Here is a 27,825-nt window from a genome sequence, read left to right on the forward strand (position 1 = left end):
AGCGAGGAAAGCAGCCTTGGGCGACGGGGACTTTCCCTGCGTACACTTCTCACTTGCCAAGGTCTGCCCTTCCGGTCATGGAGACCAACATAGTCACTTGCCGCTACACAATTTTCGACTGAAAAGGATTTTCAAGTTCGCCCATCCGACACTACTTTTTAAAGACAAATACACGACAGCCACATAGAAGTGAGACGACCAATCTCGGGTTGCAACCTCTGACAACACAGGAGTAGCAACGGCCAGCCCGGGAGGGTGCCTGCGACCCTCCCGCTCTGCACAGCCTCTGCGCCGCTAGGATCCCCGCACCGGGGTTGTCGAGCAGACTACATCTCCCATAATGCCGTGGGTCTTGTCCTCCTCCCGCCGTCCGGCAGAGCACTGTCTTCGCCAATAGAAAAGTAGAGATTCTAGATGGCATTCTTAGCAACCAATGAGCATGGTAGTGGGCAGGGTCCTCCCGGGCCCTCCCGTCCATTGTTCTCGGTACCCCACGGGTTTAACTGGGGTGAGTGTCTTGCGGCCCGGCACATTCTGGGGGCGGTTTTGCGCACTGGGTAACCCCCCGGGCAGGACGTGGTGCTGGGAGAGGTGAGCAGAGGGGCCATCATGGATCCGCGCACTCTGGGGGAGCAGTCCGAGGCTGGGGGTAGCGGGCCTGCGGCCAGCTGTGGAACCCCGCGGGGGGAGGGGCGTCGGGGGCTCAGTCTGCGGCCCTAGCATCTGTGAGCCAGCACTGTGACCGAACCAGACTCCCTTGCCCATCCCGCCAGGAGGTGCAGGGCTGCTCTGGGAAATGATGGGCTTTCGACGATACCCCAGCAGCGTCTTTGTGGCTCAGATGGGGAAACTGAGGTCCGGGGGTGGGGCGTGTCTGGTCCTGGCTCTGGCTGCGAACTCAGAGTTTCTGTGGGTTTCCCAGACTCCCAGTGCTTTGGGAAAATGCACGTTGGGAACTTTGGTTTTCCGTCACATGTTGCTGCTGCAGTCCTGAACTTAAGTAATGTGTAATTCCACTACTTTCTTTCTTTCTTTTTTTAATCTTCTAAAATCTCTATGTTGAAGTTCCACTACTTTCAATACAGTATATTGTGTGGAATCGTCGACGGGGTCTTTTTTTTTTTTTTTTTTTTGACTTTTTCATTTTTATCGGTACCGGAGATCGAACTCACGACCGCCTGCTTGCAAGGTACTTATGCCGCTGAGCTAAATCCCCAGCCCCGACCGGGTCTTTTTTTTCCCTGTGTGTGTGTGTTCATTTTTAGAAGGAATTGGGATTTTATTCTGTATGGTATTTCTGCTTTGCTAGTTTTGTGTTTATCTGTTGTTTTCATACCAGAAAGGTTATCTGAAATCATTAATGAATAATCCTGTTAGTATAATTTTTAAACTATTAGCCCGGGGTGTAGCCCACTAGTGGACTGCTTGCCTAGTGTTCAGTGCCGTGGCTTAGGCCTCCAGTACTGCAAAGAATAAGAATAGGTAACAAAAATTAAAAAATAGTACAACAGTATACACATGCCTATAATTTCACCGGTATGTTTTTTGTGCAGATACAGAATATTTCCCATACCCCTGCAGGAGCCTTTGATCTCCTTCCCGGACACTACTCCCTAAAGGTAGCCATTATTACCTTATATTACTTTTAGTACATTCCACCAAATGGATGTGTCATTTTCTTGCTGATAGTTCTGCAGTGTTGGGGCTCAAACTCAGGGCCTTGAACTAGGCAAGCGCTCTACCTTGAGCTGTACTCTAGCTCTGCTGTTAGATTTTTAAGGTGTCAACTTCTTGCAATTAGGAGCAATTGGATGGTCGTGTATTCCTTACAAATAAAGTACTCTGCAAAGATGGTTATTTTTAAAGATAAACTCCTGAGAGGCAGCTAGGTTTGGTAATACAAGCCTGTAATCCCAGCACTAGGAGGTTGAAGCAAGAGGATTGCAAGTTCAAACCCAGCCTGGGCAATTTATCAAAACTCAGTCTCCGGGGCTGGGGATTTAGCTCAGCAGCATAAGTGCCTGCCTTGCAAGTGTGTGGTCGTGAGGTCGATCCCTGGTACAGATAAAAAAGAAAAAGACAAAAAAAAAAAAAAAAAAGTTTTTGAAGTTAGAAAGAAGAGCTGGGGATGTAACTTTCTGTGAAGACTACGTTCATTTATTTACCAGTCACACACACACAAATTCTGAAGGACCCAGGGCAGATCAGCGACTATAAACATGCCAAAAACTTTATACATTTGGTTTTCCATGTCCTCAGGTCAGGCTTGAAGAAAAAAAGTTTTAAAATTGTATCTATTCTGAATATGTAGACTTTTTTCCCCTTACCATTTTTTTGTTTATTCCCTAAACAGTACAGTTAGCTATTTGCATAGCACTTACATTGTTCTGGGTATTGTATGTAATCTAGACATCATTTAAGGTACATGGAAAACCAGGTGTGGTGGTGCACACCTGTAAACCCAGCAGCTGGGAGGCTAAGGCAGGAGGATCACTGTGAGTTCATGGCCAGCTTGAACTACACAGTGAGACCCTGTCTCAAAAAACCCAAAACCGGGGCTGGGGATTTAGCTCAGTGGCATAAGCACCTGCCTTGCAAGCAGGCGGTCGTGAGTTCAATCCCTGGTACCAGAAAAAAAGAAAAAAAAAGAAAAAAAAAAGTTCAAAAAACCCAAAACTGAAAACAGAAACCAAAAAGAACCAGAAGAGGAGGAAGTAGAAGTAGTGATAGTAGTAATAGTACATGGAAAGATGTACGCAGGTTATTTGAAATATTATACCATTTTATATATGTGTCTTGAGCAGCCACAGATCTTGGTGTCTCTAGGGTTCCTGATACTGTTTCTCTGAGGATATTGAGGACCCCTGTGCTTTAAGGCAGGATGATAGTGAAGTTAAGACGTGCCATCAGGCAAAGCTCTGAGTGCCTTGAGATCTGACCTGTTGCTAATCTGTGATGTGTCCTCGTATGATAAGAAAGATGAGTGTTATCATCTGTTCAGTGGTCACTGAGACTTTGTGACTAACTTGTATATTAGATCAAGATCACCTGCTCTACAAGCCTGAACTGATTTAGAGCAGAGTAAGTCCTGTGTGTTTTTTTTCAAACATTGCATTTCTGATACTCATTCTTTGATTTCTTGGAAAGCACAGGACTGCTATTGTGATTCAGCTATTTATATATGTATATATGTATTTATTTTTCCAAACTGGGGGTTGAACTCAGGGCCTTGGCACTAAACCACATCTCCAGCCCTTTTTATTTTTCATTTTGCAGCAAGGTCTTCTAGGTCACTAAATTACCCAGGCTGGTTTGAATTTAACAGTCCTCCTGCCTCAGCCTCTTGGAGTGCTAGGATTACATGTGTGCACCATTGTGTCCTGCAAGAGATACGTTTTCAGGAAAGAGGCATTTGTCCTGTAAGAGGAACAGGAAACTTGGTTGGTGGATGTAAAGATCACTTGCTGGGCTAACCTGGGCTGCTGTGAGTTGCTTTTAGGACACTTAGTGGCTCTGGTTCTCTGTCTTAATTCCTGGCAGGGCTTCTGGATGAGATTTGAAGGAGGTGTCTTTTCGGAGAGCCTGGCTGGAGAAGACAAGGGTCAAGGCCTGAAGCCTCGATGATCGTCCATGAAGCTGGATGATGGCTGCAGAGGTGCCGGCAGTGACCGCTCCCCTGAGCCCTTTGCTTCAGGTGCTTCCAGTGGAAGACCAAGAGGAGGTAGCAGCCACCACTGAGGTCCTGGAGGATGACTCCTGGGTGCAGGAGGCCGTGCTGCAGGAGGATGGCCCTGAATTCGAGCCCTCTGCCCAGGATTTTGGCCAGGGCGGCCCACAGGAGGAGCCAGCAATTGGGGGACCACAGAGTGCACTTGGCCGCCTCCGAGAACTCTGTCAACGCTGGCTGAGGTCAGAGGTGCACACAAAGGAGCAGATGTTGACCATGCTGCCCAAGGAAATTCAGGCGTGGCTGCAAGAGCATCGGCCTGAAAGCAGCGAGGAGGCGGAGGCCCTGGTGGAAGACTTGACCCAGACCCTTCGGGATGGTGGTAAGATGCACAACCTCATGGGGCCCACATGAAGGAGAAGAGAGAGTACAGGGCAGTGCAGGGACAGGACCTTCCCTCTACGCTGTCCTCGTGCCAGTCGGCTTGTTCTCCCTGCTTTATTTATTTATTTATTTTTATTTTTTTTTTTGTCTTTTTCATTTTTATCGGTACCAGGGATCGAACTCACGACTGCCTACTTGCAAGGCAGGCGCTTATGCCGCTGAGCTAAATCCCCAGCCCCTCTCCCTGCTTTAATGCCTGTATTGCGCTCCACATTTCAGAGCATGAGGGGCTTAAGGACTAGGCGTGGTGCTACATCTGCATAGTGGGCACATTTTCTACTTAAATGTTTATTTGGAGCAGTTGGGAAGTTGGTAGAGGTTATGGGAGGAGGGGCTGAAGGCCGTCATAACCACCCTTTGGTACCTTTGCTTGGTTCTGCAGCAAACATTCAAATAGTTCCAAGTAACTAGAAAAAAAATCCAGTTTGTTCAAAGCAGTTGTGTTTTAGGAAACCAAGGTAAATGGCAAGGAAACCAGCTGATATCTAGGGACTTTCCATGGTATAAAATCATCTTGGACTCTTAAAAGAGTAGTTCCAAACTTAAGCTCTTTTAAATGGTTATTGTTTTTATCTCCTATGTCACTAGTTAGTTGAGGGGTCCTGGCATGAGGTCTCATCACTCTGGGCACATTTGGCTTCGGTCGTAAACCAGACTCATTCGATTGGGAGATGCTCGCTCCAGATCTGCCTGTGCCCCAGGACAGTTTCAGGGCACGTGGATATGGCTGCTGTGGTGAAGTTCAGAGAAAGGAGCAGGAGGAGGAGAGGTCAGCGAAGGCTTCGGGGGAGAAGTCAGATGGAAGTGGGAGGTTGCAGGACAGAGCGGAATTTGGAAAGCTTAGGAAAGGGAGGAGGTCATGGCCACCAAGAAGAAGGACCTGGATGGTGTGTTTCTTCTCGAGACAGTGGGGAGAGCTGGCTGGAAAGGGAAAGTACTTTTAGGAAGTGATAGACTTTAAGGGAAGGGCGATGGAGGCTTGGACTCACTAGCATTGACACCAGCGGGTTCTACACAGAGGAGCCCTGGGGCTTGGGAGGAAGTGGAGTACAGAACAGGAAGGAGGTGTGATGGGGGAGGGACAGGCTGGAGGCCGGAGAGCAGCCAGGAAGCTGCTGCTCCTGTCATGGGGTATGCAGAGATGGGGTCAGCCCAAAACGGAATAAGAGGGGAACAGGGTGATGCCGGACCTCATGTGAGAAATAACTAATGGTAGCAACAATCAGCATTTTCCCAGAGCTTTCTGCAGACCAGGCAGTGTACTTAGAATCTAACATGTAAAACTTCATCACTTTGGGAGATAAGCTGGATTCCCATGGCCAGAGAAGTTAGGTGATGTAACCCAGGCTGGCCTTGAATTTGCAGTCATCCTCCTGCCTCAGTCTCCTGAGTACTGGGATTACAGGCATGCACCACCATGCCTGGCCTCAGTTTAAAATGTTAAGAAAAAATAAAAAATCTCTCACCTGTGTAAAGATTTTGTTTACTTGACTCCTGATAGATATAAGAAGTTTGTAATGAACTTCCGGATCTTCAGGCAGATAGAGCAGAGGGGCTGAGGGCCAGGGAGAAGACTGCGGGTGAGAGGTCAGCAGGGCACCGCTCGCAGCAGTGTCTGAGGGATTGCAGCTCCCTCTACTGGCTTGCTGTGGGGTCTTGTGCCTACATCTTTTACCGAACTTCTGACACTGAGACCTGCTCCAGACTTCTGCCGTGTAGACCATCTTTGCCGATCTTAGACTGTGTTTGCGGGACTTAATCTGTTTCACAGATTCCCCCACCTTCCGTGTGATTGCCACAGCCTCTTCATCACTTCTCACACATTTACTGAACACCGCACTACTTGACCTTTGTTGTGTGCCCAGCACGGGATGTTTGGACACACGTGTCCAGCGGAGGACGTGTCTAGGCCTGGTTAGTTGGTGATGGCTTAATGTTTGACCAACAGGCATCTGCAGGTGCTCATGTTTCGAGTGCCTTTCCTGCCAGTAAGTCCAAAGCTTTAGTAACAGTTCATGTGGCTGAGGTCATCTCTGCTTGCAAATGTTAACTCCGTCCACAGCCTTGACTCGGCTCTTGGGATTTCTCACCTGAGTTTTGCAGCAGCCTCCAAACCAAACCTGCCCTCATCCCCTTCCCTCAACTCTGAAGCTCTTTCCTCCCACCAGTGATCCACTTGGAATCTCCATGCACCCCTGGGTATCTACCACAGCACGCAGGACCTCCTCCTGCAGGGGGCCCATGGCCCTGTGGGACCTGACTGAGACCTCCCCAGCAGCCGCTTCAGTCCTTAGGCCCATAGCCCCCGCTCTGTCGGATCAGGTCTTGCTGCTCTGTGAATATAACTGTGCTTGCTCCTGTGTCTTTATCCCAGGATGGCCTCTTCTCACCTCTGAGGTGAAATTCCTGTCATCCTTTGAGTGCTTGTGTGGACTTTCCGTGAGGCCATCCCCAGCTCCTCTCTCCAGTCCCCAGTTGACCTGCTTGGGGGCATTTCTGATCCTCTGTGCTGGAAGCCATCACCCTCAGGACACTTGGATTCTTCTTTCTGGCTTCTTCTCAGAGTCCATATTGTTTTCTGTTGATGTGGATACTCACTTTATTTCTTCTTGGATCCTGCCCCCCGCCCCCCATGCCCTCTCCCTGCACACATGTAGTAGGAACTGAGAAAGCACTGTTAGATGAGTAAGAGAAGCCTTCCTGCCCGCAGGTCCCCAGCCCCCTGCTCAGGGGAGGAAGAGGCAGGCTTCTTCCTTCCAACCTGCCAGGGTGAGCTTTGGTCTGAAAACAAAGTGCTCAAGTCGAGCAGAATACAGCCCAGGACCCCTCCGATCTGCAAAGGAGTAGGAAGATTTCAGGGAGGGGGCAGCTTAGTCCTGCAAAAGAGTGCTTACGCCTACTCTGCGTGGTTTTTAGTTTTAGGGGCCACCTATTAATCTTTTGCTTATATTCAGCAAATCAAGTGAATTTTATCATTTATACTAATAAATATATTTTTTAAAAACAGCATATTTCTGACACATGAGCCTTCAGGTTAAAAAAAAAACAGCATATTAAAAACAGCGTGTTTGAGCCAAGTATAGTGGTGCACGCCTGTAATCCCAGCATTCTGGGAGGTTGAGGCAGGAATATTAAAAGTTTGAGCCCAGCCTGGGCAATTTAGTGAGGCCTTATCTCAAAATAAATAATAAAAAGGGCTGGGGATGTAGCTCAGTATGAAGGTTCTAGTTTTAATCTGTAGTATCAAAAAATGTAAAAGACTTTAGGATGTGCCGAGATCTCAGCCTTACCTGGCCTGAATGTAAGCTTGCTGCCTCACCCTTTCAGTGAAGGAATCAGACCGCGGCTGTCCTAGCCACGCCTCAACCAGTCTCGGCCCCTGTCCTTCAGGCTCCCTTTTCCCAAAATAGTCGGTTCCTGAATCAGTTTCCCAGCAGTTTAATAAATCAGTCTTAACAATCACAGTTTCCAAGACAGCCGACCACAACGGTAGGGGTGCAGGAGGCCTCGACTCCAAGGCGGTGCTTACAACCCCTCCTGCCCTGTGGCCTGGAAGAGGCAGCTGCCACGGTTCCCTCTCAGTTTTAACTCCAGTAAAACCTGTCCTTAGTTGTGGAGCTCGACCTTCTTCCTTTTTCCTGCCAGTCTAGGTTCATCCACCCCAGCCTCAGGTGCAGTGTGTGGGGCGCACAGCGTTTGTGTGAGTAGGTAGGTTGTAGATTGGGAAACTGAAAGGGTTTTGGCCCAGATAGGACACTGTAGCCAGGAAAACCTCAACCGGAAGCAGGAAGCCCCATCTCCCCTGCCCCTAGGAAGTTACCTGTGACGCCATCTTCCCGCCCCTGGGAATTTACATATGGCACCAAACCTAGGACCAATGGGCTACCTGTGCATCCCTAATGCCCGCCTTAGGTTACACCCCAAACCGAGGCTATTTACAGGCCCCCCCACGCCACGTGTCCACCAGAGAGATGGCAGGACGCCAGCGGTGGGGGTGCTGGTCATCTCTCTCTGTGTTCTCAGAATAAAGGCCGCTTTTTATTTTATATTTCTCATCTTTTGTTAATATTTTTCATCTTTTGGAAATAACCCTAGCAGAAACTAAGGCTGTGGAGACTTTATACTGGCTATGGTTGGGGCTGGGAGCGACCCTGTCTGTCTCCTGACAGGAAGCAGCTGTGTGGAGGCTGGACTAGCATTCCTGACACCTCAAAATCCTCTGGCCAGGGGGCTGGGGATTTAGCTCAGCGGCATAAGCGCCTGCCTTGCAAGCAGGCAGTCCTGAGTTCGATCCCCTGTACCGATAAAAACGAAAAAGACAAAAAAAAAAAAAAATCCTCTGGCCAGTGGCACAGCATCATCTGGAAATGTATTTAAAACGCAGATCTCAGCTGGGCTGGTGGCACAGGCCAGAAATCCCAGTACTCGGGAGGCTGAGGCAAAAAAGTCACTATGAATTCGAGGACACCCTGGACTAGAATTTAAGGCCAGCCTTAACTACATAGTGAGACCTTGTCTCAAAAAACCCTCGGGGGCTGGAGGTTTAGCTCAGCAGTGTAAGCGCCTGCCTTGCAAGCAGGCAGTCGTGATAAAAAGGAAAAAGACAAAAAAACAAAAACAAACAAAACCCTCCAGACAATCAAAAAACAAACAAACAAAAAATGCAAATCTCAGTGCATAGCTATCACCACACAGCATCTGAGAAGCCCTGCAAAGGGTGTCCATGGGGAACCCTGACTCACAATTCTCAGGATATCAGCAGTGCCCACTCCAGGGGGTTGATTTTCAGATTTCTTGGTATGGGACATGCCCTGGAAAGGGATATTTTTTTCCCCCTCTTGATTTCTGTGCTGAAAATTGAGCCCAGGAGCTTCCCCTTGCTCATAAACGGGCACTGTACTGCACTGCTGAGCTCCGTCCCAAACCCTGGGGTCAGTGAATTTAGACCGCTCCTGCAGGTGGTTCTGTTTTACAGCAAAGCTTAAAGACCATCGCTGTACAGCTTTTTACTCCAAGGGCGGTTTCTGGATCACGGATCTCACAGTGGTTTGTGTTAGGTCTGAGAAGGGGAAGAAGAGGAAGGAAGGGAAAGAGGTCCGTGGAAGGAGTGGAGTGGACGGCCGTGAAAGTAGTGGGCGGCAGTGGCTGCAAAGATAAGAAATATAAAATATAAGTAACCTTTATTTCGGGAATGCGGGGAGAGACCCCCCGGCGGCCCCCGCAGCATCTCCACCCCGGGGCGGTGGTCTCTCTCTGGAACACACTCTCCCTTTCTCCTTCTTCTTCACACGTGGTGTGAGGCCCATAAATAGCCTCTGTCTGGGGCGGACCCCAAGGGGCATTAGGGATGCACTGGTATTTCATTGGCACACGCTTGGCGCCAGAAACAGGTTCCCAGGAATGGGGGTGTAGGGTTACAGGCAAATCTATAGGGGCGGGGGAGGCAGGAGCCCCCTAACTTGGCTGAGGCTTTTCCTGGTTAAAGTGTCAGGTCTGGGCCAGCAACTCTTTCAGTTTGTCCTCTGGGAAAGGGAGGAAGTGCAATCTAACCCCGCCCCGTGGCAGAGGAATCTGCATTAGCAAGCTGTCAGGACTCTTCGCTGAAATTTGAGAAGTAGAGGATATTGACTTCAGACCTACTCATGCACTTGTAGTTGAGCCAGAGACTCACAGTTCACCTCTCCACCATCCTTGGCATCATCTGGGGTCCGTGCTTCCAGAAACAGGTCATCTCACTTAGGCCTGGCCGCCCCAGCAAAGCAGTTCCTTAATGGTTACATTCTTGTGCATTCGTTTTCCCCAGAAGGAAAGGAGGTGGGGAGCACTGGAGGACTGTGTAGGAATGTTAGTGTTGAAACTCCAGTTCTTACCTTCACAAAATTTCAGGTCACTTGAATTCAGCCTTTGGAATGTGTGCTGTACAGAGCTCTTGGGGAACAAGAGTATTCTAACTGTAAATGTTTGGCGCTTCTTTAAACTGATTACAGGGTTCACGGCTGTTTTTATCAGCAGTTCCTCTTTCTGGAAGCCAGGGTTCAGGTGGAATTGTTGCCCTGGACACAGGCACCCAAGCCTGGTCGGCCAGGGCAGTGCTCCGGAGATAGAGCCCAGACCAGGCATGAGGTTGCTCGTAGACCACTGGCCCAGCCATTGTGTCAAGACCCCCAGGGAGGAGGACTTCTGGGGATTTGAGTCAGATACACACTGAAGCGCCAAAGCCTGTGAGTAACTTTTTATTATTACAGATAAGTTATAGGAGTCTCTGTGTCCACAGCAGATTCATCAAACATCCTATGGATTCTTGCAACAGCAGATAGTCCCAAGTCCTGTGTTTTGTGCCCATTTTCCTAAACCTTCATGCCTATGGTAAACTTTAATTTATAAATTAAGTATGGTAAGGGATTAACAACTAAAATAGGAAAATTATAAACATTATGTTGTAATAAGTTATTTCAAACTTATGAATAAAAATAAAACTTACAAATTGTTGAGTTCTCAATTTTTCTTTTCTTTTTTTGTTTTGAAAGTCTCACTGTGTAGCCCAGACTGGTTTTGAACTTGTGATCCTCCTGTCTCAATCTCCTGAGTGCTAGGATTACAGGTGTGCACCACTGTGCCTGGCCTTTGAATTCTGAAATTTTGAAAATATTTTTGGAACTCAGTTGACCAGCGGTGACTGAAACTCAAAAAGTGAAACCCAGGATAGATGAGCAGGTTCAGCTTTGTCCTTGTGTGGAGTGGTTTCCTTCCCTTGCTCGTTCTGATACACTTTTGGTTGTGGGTGCAGCCAGGCAGGAAATACGGGGCCTGTGGACAGCTAGGGAGTTAATTGCTGTGGACCCGAGGGTCAAGTGTCAGGGGTGGGAAAACACCCATGAACCTGTGGTTTAGCCCAGGCTACCACTGCACCTTTCGTCTGCTGATAAGGGAGACTGGCACTTCTAAAAGCTGTTGAGCGACTGAGTTTGGGACAGTGGTCTAATCACTTTGAAAAAACTAACATTGAATCCCTGCATTCTAACTTTAAGCACAGATGGATTTCTGCTCCCTAAATTACACATAAATAAATTCCAGAGTGATCCGTACTACCCAACATCTAAAATGACACATGGAATAATTTATTAGTTTGGGGTGGGGGAGGACTTCATAAGCATTACAGAAGGAGTCCAAACTATATTGGACTCATGAAAAATAGAAAATTTCTTTGTATAAAAAAGATCCTGAGCTGGGCTGTGGCAGCGTTTATCTGTATAATCCCAGCATTCTGGAGACTGAGGCAGGAGGATCACAGCGAGTTCAAGGCCACCCTGCACTACATAGTGAGACCCTGCCTCAAAGAAACAAAAGTTAAAAACCAGCTTGCAAGGATTAGGAGGAAATATTTGCAACAAGACTACAGAGTAGCAAATCAAGAGTCAAAATTCTAGATCTACAAGAGCTACCAATTCATAAGTCAACCTAGTAGAAAAAGATAAAAGATGTCGACAGGCAGTTTAAAAGTGAAGGAATATAGACAACCACGCAAAGAGCTCTTCAACCTGGGGGAGATTCTACCCAGTTAATAGCTAATAGTATCTCTGGGGGAGATACTATTCTCTGGCATATTAGATGCTTTAGATTTAAAAGTTAATTTCAAAGGTGTAGCCTAGGGGCAGAGCACTTGTCTACGGTGCTTGAGGCCCTAGGTTTGATGCCAGCTGTACAAAAATAAAGCACATCCTCAGGAGCATGCCTCCTGTTCTCAAATGAGACTCTGTACCCACTAAACAGTAGCTCCATTCTCTCCCCTGCTTCTTGGAAACCAGCCTTCTGTTTCAGTCTGTGACTGGGCGGTGGGTGCCAGGACTGTGGTGAGGCTCAGACCCAGGGCTGCGCGCTTACCAGGCAAATGCTCTGCTGCCGAGTGACCCTGCGGCCTCTCGTTCCTGTTGAAAGCTCAGTATTTTGCTATGTGCACCCTATATTTTGTTGAGCCATTCGTCCGCTGGACATTTGGGTCTTCTCCATTTTTGGCTGTCACAAATGCTAAGACCTGGGTTTTGTCTTTGGTGTGTGAACCCAGCAGTGGGATTTAATTTTTTGAGGAAATGCCGCATCTTTCCACACTGCCTGCGCTGTCTTGCCTTCCCACCAGCAGTGTGCAGAGAACAGTGCATGCCTTTGATGCTGTCCCGGGACACTGCTGATGGTGTGTGTGTACTTTCCAAACCCCGAATGTGGTCACAGACTGTGCTCCTCTCTGTTACCAACCAGAACTCACAGGGTAATATGGGTGTAAGTGAATAAAGTGGATCGATTCTGAGCAGATGAACGGTGAATATTCCTGTCTTGGCCAGATGTCACCTCCAGGACCCATGTATTCGCATCACCCTGTTTCAGTCTCTGAAATCAGCAATCCATTGTGCCTAGTCTTTATTTTGTGAGTTCATCACTTTTCCAATGTATAGAATAGCCTGAAACCCTTAAAGTCTATAGATAAAGTGATTTCTTACCAATTTCAGTAGTTGGGGGAAATCAGTAATATTTAGAAAATAAAATAAAACTCTTCCTGACCCCCACTTTTTTCTTTTCTTTTTTTTTTTTTTTTTTAGGTACCAGGGATCAAACTCATGACCTCGTGCTTGCCAGGCAGGCATTTATGCCGCTGAGCTAAATCCCCAGCCTTAAACCCTCTACCCACCCACCCACTTTTTTAAAGACACGGTCTTGCTATGCAATTCAGGCAGGCCTTGAACTCAGTGATCCTCCTGCCTCAGCCTCCTGAGTGCTGGAACTCTAGGTGTGCACCACCATGCCCGTTTTATCCATTTCCTCAATACCTGGCTATTCTGAATTTCCTGTGCTGGAGATCTAGGCCTCCTTCTCATACCTGTTTGCATTATCATCTCCGTCTGTCCAGCCACGTCCACAAATATGCTCATCCTGGCATCTTCGGATAGCAAGTGCTTTAAGTCCCAGACTTACACATGAATTCATTTTCTTTTCTTTCTTTTTAAAGACAGGATCTCAGGCCTGGGGATTTAGCTCAGCGGCATAAGTGCCTGTCTTGCAAGCAGGCAGTCATGAGTTCCATCCCCAGTACCAATAAAAAGGAAAAAAAATAAATAAATAAAGACAGGATCTCCTTCTGTAGCTCAGGCTGGCCTCAAACTCACAATGATCCGCTTACGTCAGCCTCCTGAGTGCTGGGATTACAGGCATGGACTATTATGCCCAGCCCAACCCTGATTTTAATATCATTTTTTTTTGTTTTCGTACTGAGGATTGAACCCAGAGCCTTATAAATGCTGAACACAGCCTCTACTACTGACCTGCAGGCCCCCCCCCCCATTCATTATATTTTTAAGAATTTGTCCTATGGGCCAAGGCACAGCTCAGTGCAGAGCACCTTCCTGATGTGGACCTGGCCTCCCCGTCCCTTGTTCAGTTTCCTTGAGAACTGCAGTACGTGTGTTGTGTTTCCTTTTCCCTAACTCCTGTTTCCGCCATGCTCTTGAGTCCTTTGAGCTCTTGCACTGTTCCCGTGGCCTCGCGTTCTCACTGTCTCTCTCTGCATCTTCTGCCTTATTTCCCTGCGCTTCCCATTTGCTTGTGTCTCTGGGTGTTTCCCTTCGTCTCGAGTCACGATTCTCTCTTCCTCAAGCAGCTGTTTTGTGTACCTGTCTATGCATGGAAAGTGGTCATTTTCCCAGTACTCATTAAGTCTCTGTGCTACAGGGACACTTTTGCATCCCGACTCCATGTGGGAGACACTGCGGCACCCCCAGCTCCTCTGTGTAACACTCCTCAGGTTCCCCACTCCCACCCCGGCCTGTCTGAACCAGAGCAGCTTGGCCTGCTCACCCCAGCTCCCGGTGCCTCTCTGGCACTGTGGAGAGACCCAGAGCTTTGGGAAGGGCTTCTCTGCCCGAGCTGGGCACTGCCCAGGCACATGGCCACTGCTTCCTTCACTTCCCTCCTCAGTGCTCTGCCAATCTTCACTGTTTGGGGAGCCTGACATCTGAAGTTTTTGCTTTTGTCTTTTTGAGACAAGGTTTTACTATGATGTTCAGGCTGGCCTTGAGCTCACTTGTAGCCCAGGCTGACCTTGAACTTGGAACAATCCTTTTGCCTCTGCCTCCTGAGTGCTGGGATTTCAGGGATGCGCCACCCTGAAATCTGTTTTGATGTCAGAGAAATTATACCCTCCTCCTAACATTACTGAAAATGTTGTGTGGTGTTTTTTTGTTTTGTTTTGTTTTGTTTGTACCAGGGGTCGAACTCAGGACCTTGTGCTTGCCAAGCAGGCGCTTATGCCACTGAGCTAAATTCCTGGCCCCACATTACTGAAAATGAAGTTTGAATTTTTACTTTTCTTGTTCTTCTGAGCTCACACCAAAACTCACCAGTCTGTTTTATGAAAGATCTTAGTAGCTAATGTCACCTGTTCAGAAGAGAACAGTTTAAAGTCAGCCACAAAACTTTTTGGTCATTTTAGCTTACAGACAGTAAATTGGGACTTTGATCTGGAGACCTTTATGGAATAGAGAAGACAGCAGGGTTCTGTGCTCAAAGGAAACAAAACAAAACATGTTTGTCTGTTTGTTTGTTTTTTGCAGGGGAGGCGGCAGGGTTTTGCTAGGTAGTTCAGGTTGGCCTGTGACTCACTGTGTAGCCCAGGGTGGTCTTGAACTCATGGTGATGCCCCTGCTTCAGCCTCCCGAGTGCTGGGATTACAGGTGGGCACTATCACACCTACCCAACAAAAAGCTATCCTGTAGAAAATTAAGGAAACAAGGACCACCTGGCTCTGTCCAAGTGGGTGTGGGCACCATGCCATCATTCTGTGTGTGGTTTGATGAAAAGAATACAGTAAAGATTTAAATAAGTTACAATAAAAGACACATTGCCATGAATTCCCTTAGCGTACGCCCCTCGCTTCAGATACCCTTATCGCATCATTTTGACCACTTTCTGTTTTTTTGGGTTTTTTTTTTTTTTTTGTCTTTTTCCTTTTTATCGGTACCAGAGATCGAACTCACGACTGCCTGCTTGTAAGGCAGGCGCTTATGCCGCTGAGCTAAATCCCCAGTCCCCTCTGACCACTTTCTGAAGCGGCTCTAGAGGTCCTCTTCCAGGTCTGCAGTCGCACTGTTGTGGCTGCCTTGATGTCCTGAGCTGATTCAAAAAAGTTGATCATCGCGTGACTTTGGAGAAGGACCAGAAGTCACACAGTGCCAGATCCTGTAAATAAAGTGGATGAGGACATGTCGTGATGTTTTTATTTGACAGAAATTTCTGTAAACTGCTCTAGAGAGTGGCAGGAATGATGGAATTAGTATGTTTTCCAAAGGAAGCATAATAGCAGTTTATCTTTTACTGTAGTACTTTTTGTTTGTTTTTTTCTGAGACAGGGTCTCGTTTTGTAGCTCAGGCTGGTGTTGAACTCTTCGCAGTCCTGCCTTGACCTCCTGAGCCTGGGATTGCAGGTATATGCCAACATGCCTGGTTTATAGCTTTGGGCTGTGTGCTTCCAGGAAGGCTAGGCATAAAGGGAGCTTAGCTGTGGGCTGCAGGTGAACACAAACCACTTGCCCGGGATGGCAGCTGTCTTTGGTACTGAGGTCAAGAGGAAAACTTCCTTGGGACTCACTAAGGACACTGTGTGGTAGGAACAATGTCAGCAGCAGCTTCCTGGGAACACTGATGTTCTGACAGCGTGAGTTTCTTCAAGTGAACTTCAGCAGCAGCCAGAGCCATCGGGTCTGCTCAGTTCAGCAGACACACTTCCCGTGCGGGTCAGAAGGATGAGATCCCGACCACGGCTGTGTCAGCAGCTCTGGTTTCACCCCAGAGGCTCAGGAAGGAACTATACTTCTCCAGCAGTCCTTCCTAAAGATTCCTCCACCCAAATGTTTGCCAGGCACTGGGCAGTAGAGTTTGACAGGTTCAAGGAAGATAGATGTTTTTTGGGTACCAGTGAAAAGTCTGTTGTAAGCTCCCCTGCAGACATACGTAAGGGCTGTATTAACTGCTGACTTGTTTGCAGGCACTGTGTATAAACACCCGGGTCCTCGCTGCCAAGATTCTGTCATCTTATCTGTGTCGTAGGTGAATGTCAAGTACTCAGGTGTAGCGGCACACATTTAGAGTCCTAGCACTCTGGGAGCCTGAGGCAGGAGGACTGAAAATTGGAGCCCAGTATGGGTCACTTAGTTAGAGTGACTTAGTTAGAGTTTATCTCAGAATAGAAAAGGGCTGGGGATGACTGTGAAGGCCCTGGGTTCAATCCCCATTACCGAGGAAGGAGAAAAAAAAATGAACAGTTACAATCAACAGACGTGTTTTAATGCAAAATGTTATAGGAGCTTTTGAAAAGGGATTGAACCTCAGTGATAGCAATGAAAAAAAATTTGTTCATCCATTTACTAGAAAAAATTGAACACCTGCTAAGCATAGCACCATGGTGCATTTTGGAGGTCATAACCTGTTGTCCTTTAGGAGTTCTTTTTTTTTTTTTTTTCCGGTACTGGGAATCGAACTAATGACCATATGCTTGCCAGGCAGGCACTGTCCCACTGAGTTATACCCCGACTAATTAGGATTTTTCACATGACCCCATTTCCCAGTGGAGAAACAGGTAAAAACATGAAACCTAAATCTTTAAAACTCTTGGTGATTACCACAAAGATATGAGGACTGACAGCTAAACATCCCATGATGAAAGCTAGTTAGATTGAGCGCATGACTGTGGCAGGGGTTGAAACCCAGGGCCTCCCAGAGCCTAAGCAGAGGCCCTACCACAGCGCCAACCCCAAACCTACCTGCTTTTTAGAAGCTTTAAGAATTTTCTAGTTTCTTTTCTTTTCTTTTTTTTTGTCTTTTTTGTTTTTATCAGTATCAGGGATTGAACTCATGACTGCCTGCTTGCGAGGCAGGTGCTTATGCCGCTGAGCTAAATCCCCAGCCCCTAGTTTATTTTCATTAGAAGTTTCATTTTAAAAACTTACCCCCTTTGGTTTCTTTTTCTCCTCATGCCAGGGAATTGAGTGGACCTTGTTTGTTTTTCTCCAACATTTCAGATTTTGAGATACAGAAGAAGATTGGGGAGCACTCTAATCTGGCTGTGTTTGAGATGCTCGAGGGGGACATCGGGGACAGCGACTGCGAGAGAGACTTCGTCCTGCGTGGGGCCCGGGCAGCCGCCGCCGCGGGTGAGGATGACCGGGAGGCGCCTGCCCGGGGCAGGGAGCTCGGCCAGCTCATCGGCCTGCAGGGCACCTACCTGGGCGAGAAGCCCTACGAGTGTCCCCAGTGTGGGAAGACCTTTAGCCGGAAGTCCCACCTGGTCACGCACGAGCGGACCCACACCGGGGAGAAGTACTACAAGTGCGAGGAGTGCGGCAAGAGCTTCAGCGACGGCTCCAACTTCATCCGGCACCAGACGACGCACACCGGGGAGAAGCCTTACAAGTGCAGGGACTGTGGGAAGAGCTTCAGCCGCAGCGCCAACCTCGTCACCCACCAGCGCATCCACACGGGCGAGAAGCCCTTCCAGTGTGCCCAGTGCGGCAAGAGCTTCAGCCGCAGCCCCAACCTCATCGCGCACCAGCGCACGCACACCGGCGAGAAGCCCTACGCGTGCGGCGAGTGCGGCAAGAGCTTCAGCAACCGCTCCAGCCTCAACACGCACCAGGGCATCCACACGGGCGAGAAGCCCTACGTGTGCAAGGAGTGCGGCGAGAGCTTCAGCTACAACTCCAACCTGATCCGCCACCAGCGCATCCACACGGGCGAGAAGCCCTACGAGTGCCCGGACTGCGGGCAGCGCTTCAGCCAGAGCTCGGCGCTCATCACGCACCGCAGGACGCACACGGGCGAGAAGCCCTACCAGTGCAGCGAGTGTGGCAAGAGCTTCACGCGCAGCTCCAACCTGGCCACGCACCGCAGGACCCACCTGGTGGAGAAGCCCTACAAGTGCGGGGTGTGCGGCAAGAGCTTCAGCCAGAGCTCCAGCCTCATCGCGCACCAGGGCATGCACACGGGCGAGAAGCCCTACGAGTGCCTGACGTGCGGCGAGAGCTTCAGCTGGAGCTCCAACCTCATCAAGCACCAGCGCGTGCACACCGGAGAGAAGCCCTACGCGTGCGGTGACTGCAGCAAGAGCTTCAGCCAGCGCTCCCAGCTCGTGGTGCACCAGCGCACGCACACCGGCGAGAAGCCCTACCCGTGCCTCATGTGCGGCAAGAGCTTCAGCCGCGGCTCCATCCTGCTCATGCACCAGCGCGCGCACCTGGGGGACAAGCCCTACCGCTGCCCCGAGTGCGGCAAGGGCTTCAGCTGGAACTCGGTGCTCATCATCCACCAGCGCATCCACACGGGCGAGAAGCCCTACAAGTGCCCCGAGTGCGGCAAGGGCTTCAGCAACAGCTCCAACTTCATCACGCACCAGAGAACGCATATGAAAGAGAAACTGTACTGACGCAGCCGGCTCAAGGCGGGAACACAGCCAGGGCCGCACTGTCACTCTTCTGAACCATGGCAGTCACTGCCCCCGCCAGGCTGGGACCTTGCCTGGCGACAGTGTAAGAACAGCAGAGGCTGGAAGGTTGGAAAGTTGGGTGTTTTCTGGCTTGTTCACAGCGTGGTTGGCTTGCTGTCATAATCCTCCCTGCCTGGGTCTCCTCCAGCTCCTCCGTGTGGGCCGGGTCCTCAGAGAAACATTGCGTAGAGTCTGGCTGCTGCTTGTTGGGCCAAGGTCCCTTTACGCAGCCGCCTCCTAGCTCTGATGTGGGGGTGTGGGTCAAGGTGTGGACTTTGTGTGATCCTGTCACCCACGGGAAGGGGGAGCCCTTTTCTATTTCTGAAACGTGTCAGAGGCACAGAAGCAGGAGAAAGCGTGGCCTGGTGGGAGGAATGGGGCCTGTGGGGTAAGGCAGTCTGCAGGCTCACTTCCCACTCTTGTTCTGGGGAGCCAGCGGGCACCCTCGTTCCCTGTGCAGGGTGTGAGGTTTGTGAGCACCCAGCTGGCCACCATGCTGGTGGGGTTCCTGTCATCAAGGTGACACAGCCCTGCATGCTGCCCTTTTGGTTCTGAACACTGTTCACCTCTCCTTGTTGCTTTGTCTTTATATATGCAGGTCTAGGGGTCCACTCGGGATATTTTGGATACAGAGAACAGGACTTTTGTATGCTAGTATGTCTTGACCACAGTACCCAGATTGGCCAAACACTTATATCCATGTTACTAGGAGTTGTATTTTTTTTTTAATTTAATTTTTGGTACCGGGAATTGAACTCAGGACCTTGAACTTGTTAGGCAGGTACTGTACTGCTGAGCTCTGTCCTCGGCCCTGAGAACAGGGTTTTTAAAGGAAGTGCTAACTTTGAGAGTGGATATCAAATCTCCTGGAGCGCTCAGGGCTTTGTTCTTGGTATGCTGAGCTGCGAGACAGTGAGGTCAGGGAATGACAGCAGGCGGTGGGCTGGTTGGGAGGAAGAGGTGAGCGGATGAGGAGTCTCGGAAATGTGATGCTGCTTTCTATTTGTGGGGCCTGGCTTCAGAGAGCTTTGTTCTTACAGGATGGAAGCTTCATATTGCCTAATAAAATGGATTCCTATTCTCTCCCCAAGCCTGTGTTTGGATGTGTGTTAAAAACCTGAACTGGACTGCAGATTCTGGCCGCACTCCCCACAACATCTTGTGCCTCACACAGAGTGGCCAAGACCTAGCGCGGGGAGGAGGCTTCAGGAAGCACACTTTTGGGGGGAACCTGCAGTCTGGCCACTACTCTTTGTGACCCCCACTTTCATCAATGTGCCCACGGGACTTTGGCACAGTCGCATTGGCTAAGGAGTGGAGTGTCATCCTGAGGAGGCCATTGTAGTCATTTCTATCCAGAATCAGTTTTGTTAGGCACAGGTGGAGGGTCTAGGCAGTTAAACCAAGCCAGTGAGGCCGTGAAACACCCACTCCTGATTCTGTCCTTCTGGTGGTGTTTGGCAGATGGTCACTGAGTATAGGTGCTGGGGAAGCTCAGGAACGAGAAGCACCATGGCTGGCCAGTAGGAGATTCCCATCTAGGAAGAGGTGAGCGCTACCTGACCAGGGAGGGGAGTACAAAGGACAGATTCTGAATTCCTGATTTATTTTTTCTCGAGTTCTCAGGTTTGATTATAACAGGAATCTTGAGTTGAAGGGGAACTTTTATGTCTTGAGAGGTAGTATTAATATCATTTAAAAAAAATTTCTATCCACCTGGTAGAAGCACAGACTATCCTGGAAAAAAAGAAGTAAGATTAGCTGGAATTAGCAGGATTAGGCTGAGTCAGGTTGGGAAAATAATGAACTGATTATTGAAAGGTTGGGCACCTGTCCCCTCACCTCATGTCCTACAGAGGCAGAGAGACCTGGAAGGACACGGGTATCTTCCTCTAAGAAATTCCAACAAGTGGGGCTAGGGATTTAGCTCAGCAGCATAAGCACCTGCCTTGCAAGCATTAGGTCGTGAGTTCAATCCTTGGTACCAATAAAAAAAAAAAAAAAAAAAAAAAGAAATTCCAACAAGCTCTTGTCCCCTTGGCAGATCTGATACCACACTGCAGCTTGCAGCTTAGTTATACCTGCATAAGCTGATGTCCCATTTTTAAGATCAGAGGAACAAACTGGGCTTTGCCTGTAATCCCAGCACTTGGGAAGCTAAGGCAGGAGGGTCACCATGCATTTGCCTGAACTATATATACATGGATTATATCGCTGAAAGGACAACAGTTTAAGAGAGATACTTTGTTTTGGATTTTTTTGGTGGGGTGCTGAGAATTGAACTCAGGAGCTTGTGCTTGCCAGATAGGCACGGTGGTGCTAAGCTATATTGCTAGAAATATATATATTTGGGACTAGAAATCTAACTCAGGACCTTGTATTTGCCAGGCAGGTGCTGTGCTGCTGAGTTGTATCCCTAGCCCTTGAAGATATTAAGACCCTGTCAAAAAAAAAAAAAAAAAAAAAAAAAAAAGTTTAAGCCTAGCTTGGTGATTTAGCGAGACCACCCTCCCCTAAAGGCTAGAGACAGCTCGGTGCAAAGACCTTAGATTCAAACCCCAGTATTGCATACCCACAAATACATAAAACCAAAGGAACAGAAATCTAGAGTTAGAAAAAAAGCCCAAAAAGCAAAAACATGAAGCAATTGCCTCAGCCTGAACATGACCCCAGCTCCAACTCAGCAAGTCTCTGTGTGACCTAGGTCACTGCCCACTCCCATTACCCTCGTTGGCCTTGTACCCTTGGACTTCCTCGAATCTGAGCACCTGGACCCTGTGGTATGAACATCCAGGGCCTGCCCATGTTGCCCTTTGGCTTCTCCTGGGCTCCGCCTGAGGATGTGTGGGCCTCTACTGTGGGGACCTCTGCCTGCCATCTCACTTGGCTCTCAGGACACCTGCATGCTTGGTCTTCAGCCTCCACTCTCCTGTCATCCCTTCCTGGACTTGCATTCCCAGACCCAGTGGGCCTAGCCACCTCACATTTCCTGGGAGTGCCCCCATCCCCCAGTCTCCCCCAGGCCCAAACCTGAGCCTTAGCCAAGGTTCCTCCCTCCTCAGCCTGCAAATCCACCTGGCTGTGTCATAGTTCTCGGGCTACAAAGAATAGAGCAAGTAGATGCCCTACAATTGGCTGTTGAGTGTTAGTAGATCTCAAACCAACCAGGAATGTGTGCACACAGCAGGCATCAAAGGCACATCATCATTATTAACTAACGGGATTGAATCTAGGGCCTTTTCACTGACTATATATATATATATATATATATATATATATAAAATTTTTTCCCCCTAGTTCTCATGAGACAGGGTCTCGATTGTTGTCTAGGCTGAGCTCCAACTTGTGATCCTTATGCCTCGATCTCCCAGTGAGAAACTTCAAGTGTTCGAGAATTGGAACTGGGATTCCAGTGCCATGTTAAACTTGACCTCACTCTGAGCCGCTGGGTTTATTCAGCTGCCATAAAGCCTTAAGGGAGAATGCTCTGTACAGCCACCACAGTGCAGGGCAAGCCCCTCACTTTCCCCAGGTCACAGAGCCACCACCCATCCACCGCACCCGCTCAAATCAGGATTTTAGACTCCTAAATCACATGCTAAGAAAGTCCCACCCTCGTCAATAATTCATCCTAGGTAAATGGAACCTGAGCTACTCTCATATTCTATTGGTTAATACTGCCGTCAGTCTTAAGACTGAGCCCCTTGGGAAATCCTTTAGGAGGCTGGGTTTCCGCTTCCGTTATCCCCTGGCCCTCTGCCAGTGCTATGGGTCTGCGCTGGGGTTTCATGTGGCAGCGGAGAAAGTTCCATGTGGTTGGGTTTCTGCAGCCACAAGGCCTTGGTAGACAGGAATGGCTGTCACCTGGGGCCTGGGCTGACTCACGCCCGCCTTTTGGCTTTGGCCCAGGCCAGGTGTCCTGTGAGCGACCAGGGCTGGACACTTCGACCCCTCCTCCACTGGGCCCAGAGGAGATGTTCCCGGCCGGTAGCCTACGACGCCCCCTCCACCCCCGGTCTGTTTGCCTCCAGACATCTCCAGAAGTGGCCCGAGGCTCACGGTGTAAGCCAAGCTCTTTGTCCAGCGGACCTGCCACCGTCATAGATTAGAGACCAGCTGTGTGGCTGCGGGCAAGTCCCAGGGGTCTCTGAAGCAGGTTGCTTCAGCTCCAAGAGAAGTGAAGCCACAGCAGCTCCCAACTTTTCTTACAACTCCAGCGGCTTAGGAAGCCTGCACTTTAGCTTAATCGTAGCTACATAAATCACCCAGTTTGGGAGGGAATCATGATATCCAAAGCTGAGAACCTCGCCGGAAGTGGGGGCAATGGAGCCATCAGAGCGTTTGAATCTTGGAAAAGTAGAGCCGCCCGGTGCTGCTCTCCAAGGTGCTGCAGCCTCCTGCTTAGCCCCAGGCTCACCCCGTATATATGACTTCATTTTCCAGCACCCTGTAGTTCTGAGGTGTCTTAGCAGGGTGGCTAGTTCACTGTGTTGCAGATAATGCCTGCCAGCCCATTCTCATTGGTCAGTATGGATACAGGTATTTTGTTGGACTTAAGCAAACTGCTGTGCAAATAGTTCCAATCCCCTTCCCACGCTTCCCGAGACTGACCCTTGACCCCTAGTCCTTTACTTTTAGCTGGCTCCGCCTGTCCTAGAGAACCACACTCCACAGGGCATAAACGGGCCAACCAGGAGGCTGTCTCCTTTACCCTAGTGCTGCGGGGCTAACCCTTGTGATTTTCACTAGAGTTCACTTTGTGTCTCTGCTTCTAGGATTTCAAGAGTTCAATGTAGTGACTCGGCTGCAGGCTGCTTTTCAGCGAGGTGCTGGAAGACATTTGCGCTTCGGAGCACAGCCATCTGGTTCTCTGAGAAGAACGCAACTGTGGCTGTGGCCCAACAGACTGCAGTGCAGGAAGAGCTTCGCATAATGAAACTTGGAAGATTCCCAATGAGAGCAGCAAGTTTTCCTTCTAGGGAATGACTGGACCAGAGCCCTCTGCCACAGCTTTTCACATTTCTCCTCTCAACAAGCATCAGAATCCTGGGAGGCCCTCATCCACCTCTGCAAGGTCTATTGCCAGTGGCTGAGACCAGACAGTGGTATGAAAGAGCAGATCCAGGAGTTGCTGGTTCTAGCACAGTGCTTGAGCCTCCTTCCCAGGAACATTCAGATCTGGGGCCCCAAGAGCATCCTGAGGTGAAGAGGCGGCCACGGCCCTGCTGGGAGATGGCTCCAGGTAAGATAGGAGGGCGATAGGTAGAGGGTCAGGTAGAGCCTGCTCGGTGGCCACCAGGTGGGTGATATGTGATACTCTGCCATTTGTGTCCAACTGGAATTTGCTATTCCCTGGTCCTGGAAGCTGCAACTTTCCCTCCGAGTTCAGACTGGCTCTTCAGAGAAGGCCCAGCCCTTGCTTTTCTGAGTGTTGCTCCCTGCTGTCAAATAAGAGAACTGCCTGAACCACCTCAAGCAGCACATGTGACTGGGAGGACAGTTCAAATTCTGCTGCAGCCAGCTGAGAGTGGGTGGCTCCACTGGTCACTGTAGGCACTTCTGGGCTTGTTACAGAACAGCTGAATCATTTGGGTCAGTGGGTTTTATTTTTCAAGGCAGGGTCACCTTACAGAGATCCTCCTGCTTCAGCCTCTTGAATGCTGGGATTACAGGGGATGCCTCCTTGTTTGGCTTTTGCCAGCATTTATTAAGTGTTTCCCAGACCCAAGCTACAAACTGCTTTCCTGCTGGGAGAACATGGAGGTAAGGCTTCCTGAAGACACCTTTAAGAAATTCTCGTGCCAGTGATATAGCTGAATGACACAGTGCTTGCCTGGCATGTGAGAGGTCATGAGTTCAATCCCCAGTACAAAAAAAAAAAAAAAAAAAAAAAAAAATCTTAAAAACTCTAATGTTGAAAATACAAAAAATCAAACCAAAACAAGCAAAAAAACAAAAACAAAAAACAATGACATGTAGAGTCTATAGCTTATCACAGTCCTTTTTGATAAATGACATTTATCTGGGTGAGTTCTTTGTTTTAAGAAAAAAAGCATTAGTGAATAATCACATTTTATGAATCTAATTAGGTGCCATGATAGTATGTATAGATTGTGCTCTGTTTCATGATTAATGAGTTTCTGGGAAGCTGTCAGGAAAGAGTGTAAAAGTAAACACAATGGAATCTACTTTAGGAGTCAGAAACTGTTCCATGTATTTCTGAGTCCTGTTTCTTCTGCAATCAGAGGCCATCCGGGGACTCTGCTCCTGCGCAAGCCCAGAGCAACCCTGCACCTGTACCACTGGGCTGCCATCCAGGCACACGGTGGCTACAGTACCTGCAGCAGTTTCTCATGGCCTCACAGAAAATTCCCCATAACTCTTGCTTGGGTGCTCATAGCCCCATGCATCCTGCCACTTTCCTGTTCTCTGGGACTTAGCTTTGGCAGTGGCACCCTGTAGCAGCAAAGGAAAGAGTCTGGCCATGTGAAGACTCCACAGAGGTAAGGCCCAGCCCAACCACCCTGCTCTCCTGTAGCTGCTCCCACCTGCCCTGCCAACCCCAAGGCAAAGCAGAGGGCTTCCAGGCAAGGAAGCACATGCCTATAACCCCAGTGCTGGGGAGGCTAAAGCAAAAGATCACTGCAAGTTGACCCTGTCTTGAAAATAAAACAAAACAAAGCAAAACAAAACAAAAACTCAGCGAGGACTGACCAAATGCCTGGGCTACAAAAAACCAAAACCAAGCAAAATCAAAAACAACCATAGTGGATGTCAGAACCAACCAGTCTTGTTTAATCCAGCCTCATCATCTGTCTTAACCATGAGATTTGGCTGTGCCCAATTTCCGCTTTCCAAAAACAGACCACTTGCAGGATGCCAATTTGCTGTCATCACTGAGACTTTGTAAAAAGTCTGTTGTTGGAGACAATTTCAGAAGTATTCCACAAATCTGAATTCAGAATTTTTCACAAGGTTAGCACTATGGCCTGTGTCTAGATGTCCCCCCAAAGCCTCATGGAGTCATGGGTGGGGCTTTTTCAAAGATGGCTGGATCTAGAATTTGTGAGGCTGTGATTGATTCATGGTGCAATGCTAGGATCAAGGGTCCTAGGATTAAGAGTTCGAGTGCTACCCGCCCTTAGCAGCCTGGATAAAATATAAGGGATAGAAAGAGCCGTGGCTGTTCCTTGCTTGGTTGCTTTGCTACCTTCTGCCCCCATGAACTGTCTCAATGTGACCCTACCTTGGAGCCAGCTGATTATAGACTGAAATCTCTACAAACTGTGAGCCAAATAAACCTTTCCTCCTTTAATTTAGGGTGTCATGTATTTTGTCTCAGCAATAAGAGAAAAGTAAGTAAGATGGTCAGAAAACCAAACTGAAATGGGATGGATACAACAATTTCGTTTAAAGGGCTGGGGTTTAGCTTAGCAGAGTAAGCACCTGCCTGGCAAATGCAAGGTCCTGAATTTGATTCCTGGTTTACCCCCCCCCCCGCAAAAAAAGCAAAATCATTTCATTTAATGGGTATGGAGGCGCACACCTATAGTCCCAGCACTCTTGGAAGCTGAAGCAGGAAAATCACAAGTTCTAGCCCAACCTGGGCAATTTAGTGACTTAGTATAAGCCTGTCTCAAAAAGGAGATGGCAGGGCTTGGGTGGGGGGGTGTCACTACAAAGGCCTCAAGTTCAATCTCCAGTACAGCAAATAAATAAAATCATTCTACTCTTTCAGTGAGAAGTTCTTAGCTAGAAATTTATTCTGTTACTATCTCATGTAGCTCTGCATTGTAAAAAGTTTGGAAATAACTCTGTTCCTTCTTGGAAACTTTTGCTATCACATGTCTTTAGAATTGAGCAATGAGATTCCAGAGGGGCTGAAACAGGCTTGCCATGAGTTTGGGGCTGGCCTTGGTTACGTAGTGAGATCCAGTCTCCAAAAAGAAAAAAGAAAAAGAAAAAAGAAACTCAAAGCAACAATCCTGGTCCCTCATTTCCATGAAGAGCTAGCAGGACGTTGGCATCAGGTTTAGGGCACCCACCCTGTTTCCAGTGAGGTTTAAGTGGTGCAGTCAAAGGGACAGAGGCAGTTTTAGACTTTGAGCCTGAGCCTCAGGGCAGAGATTGATGTCTCTGAAGAATTCGAAAGACCAGGTGGGGATTCGCAGATGCCACCGTTGGGAGTGAGCTCACCCCATCCACCCCTTCCCCCAAAACAAGGCTCCTTTCCTCCTCCAGGGCTTCGGCCTTCATCTCCCTAACACAGTGATATTGTCCTGAGGTGAGAAATGTGTGGTGACAGCCCAGCACATTCAGTGCCTATGTGTTCATGGCATGCCCTGTGCTAAGTGCTTCATCTGCGGTCTGTGACCACCTCAGCTGCTCACCAGACTGTCATGTGCTGAGGCCGGTTTCACAGAGGGCACGACCATGTCACCCGACACTTATGTGTGTTGTCACTATGCTGTCAGCCTCCCTGGCTCTACAAACCACTCTCAGGTCAGGAAATGTGTGGAGAGTCACATACTCCTGTAAGTCTCCTTCACAGCCCACTGGGTAAGGGACAGGCCCCCCGCCCACCAGATGGTGAGCAGCTCGAAGTCCCAGGGGTCCTGCCTCAATTGCACAGGGCCAAGTGGCCCTGGGTGGCCTAGCCCATGGGGCCCTTAACCCACAATGGTCCTTCCTCCCACCCACCTCACTTCACTGTGGCCCTCGTCATCATCTGCAGGGCAAGGCAGTGGCAGTGGCTGAATAGTCACACTAATTCTGAGGCCACCATTCAAACATCTGATCCTGGGAGAAGGCCATAAACGGGTATAAAGAGTCACACCCTCTAAAACGTGTCTAAATAGTAAGCACCGTAAATCCAGCTAAGGCACTTCCATTCTAATCCTCCTGCTCTGACAAACAGAATTGGCAGGTGGTAAGAACCCAGGGGATTTCACCTGCTGTCTCTGCTTCCTGCAAGCTTTGGCATCCTTTGGGCAGCAGCTCACAGCTGTCATCAGGAGACACCTCTGCTCTGTGTGCCCCCGGCCCGTCCCTGCGTGGCCACTTCCTCCAGATCCCCCCGCCCCTTCCCACAGCAGTGTCAGCATAGGCTTCAGGCCAGGTCGTGACTGCTACACGTTTTTGCTTTTCAGCAAAGCGGCTTTTAAATCCACACACTGCTCCACTATTTTCTAAA

General features: G+C 48.9%; 1 protein-coding gene across 5 annotated transcripts; it reads left to right on the forward strand.

The window, feature by feature from the left end:
- On the forward strand, positions 1–25,947 carry Zscan2 (zinc finger and SCAN domain containing 2). 5 transcript variants are annotated; one of them, XM_013158898.3, is made up of 4 exons: positions 453–508; positions 1,554–1,619; positions 3,541–4,049; positions 17,173–19,722. In XM_013158898.3, the coding sequence occupies exons 3-4, from the start codon at positions 3,641–3,643 to the stop codon at positions 18,570–18,572; spliced, it is 1,809 nt and encodes a 602-aa protein (XP_013014352.1). In that variant the 5' UTR covers positions 453–508; positions 1,554–1,619; positions 3,541–3,640; the 3' UTR covers positions 18,573–19,722. The 5 variants fall into 5 exon arrangements, with proteins under 5 accessions (XP_063106143.1, XP_013014353.1, XP_003475799.1 ...); XM_013158897.3 differs by having other exon boundaries at positions 460–591; XM_063250073.1 differs by lacking the exons at positions 1,554–1,619; positions 17,173–19,722 and adding an exon at positions 23,408–25,947 and having other exon boundaries at positions 1–591.
- Positions 25,948–27,825: the final 1,878 nt, after the last annotated feature.

This window comes from Cavia porcellus, unplaced genomic scaffold, assembly GCF_034190915.1.
Source record: "Cavia porcellus strain 051 isolate PalLab524CR breed Dunkin Hartley unplaced genomic scaffold, mCavPor4.1 scaffold_6, whole genome shotgun sequence".
Lineage (NCBI taxonomy): Eukaryota > Metazoa > Chordata > Mammalia > Rodentia > Caviidae > Cavia > Cavia porcellus.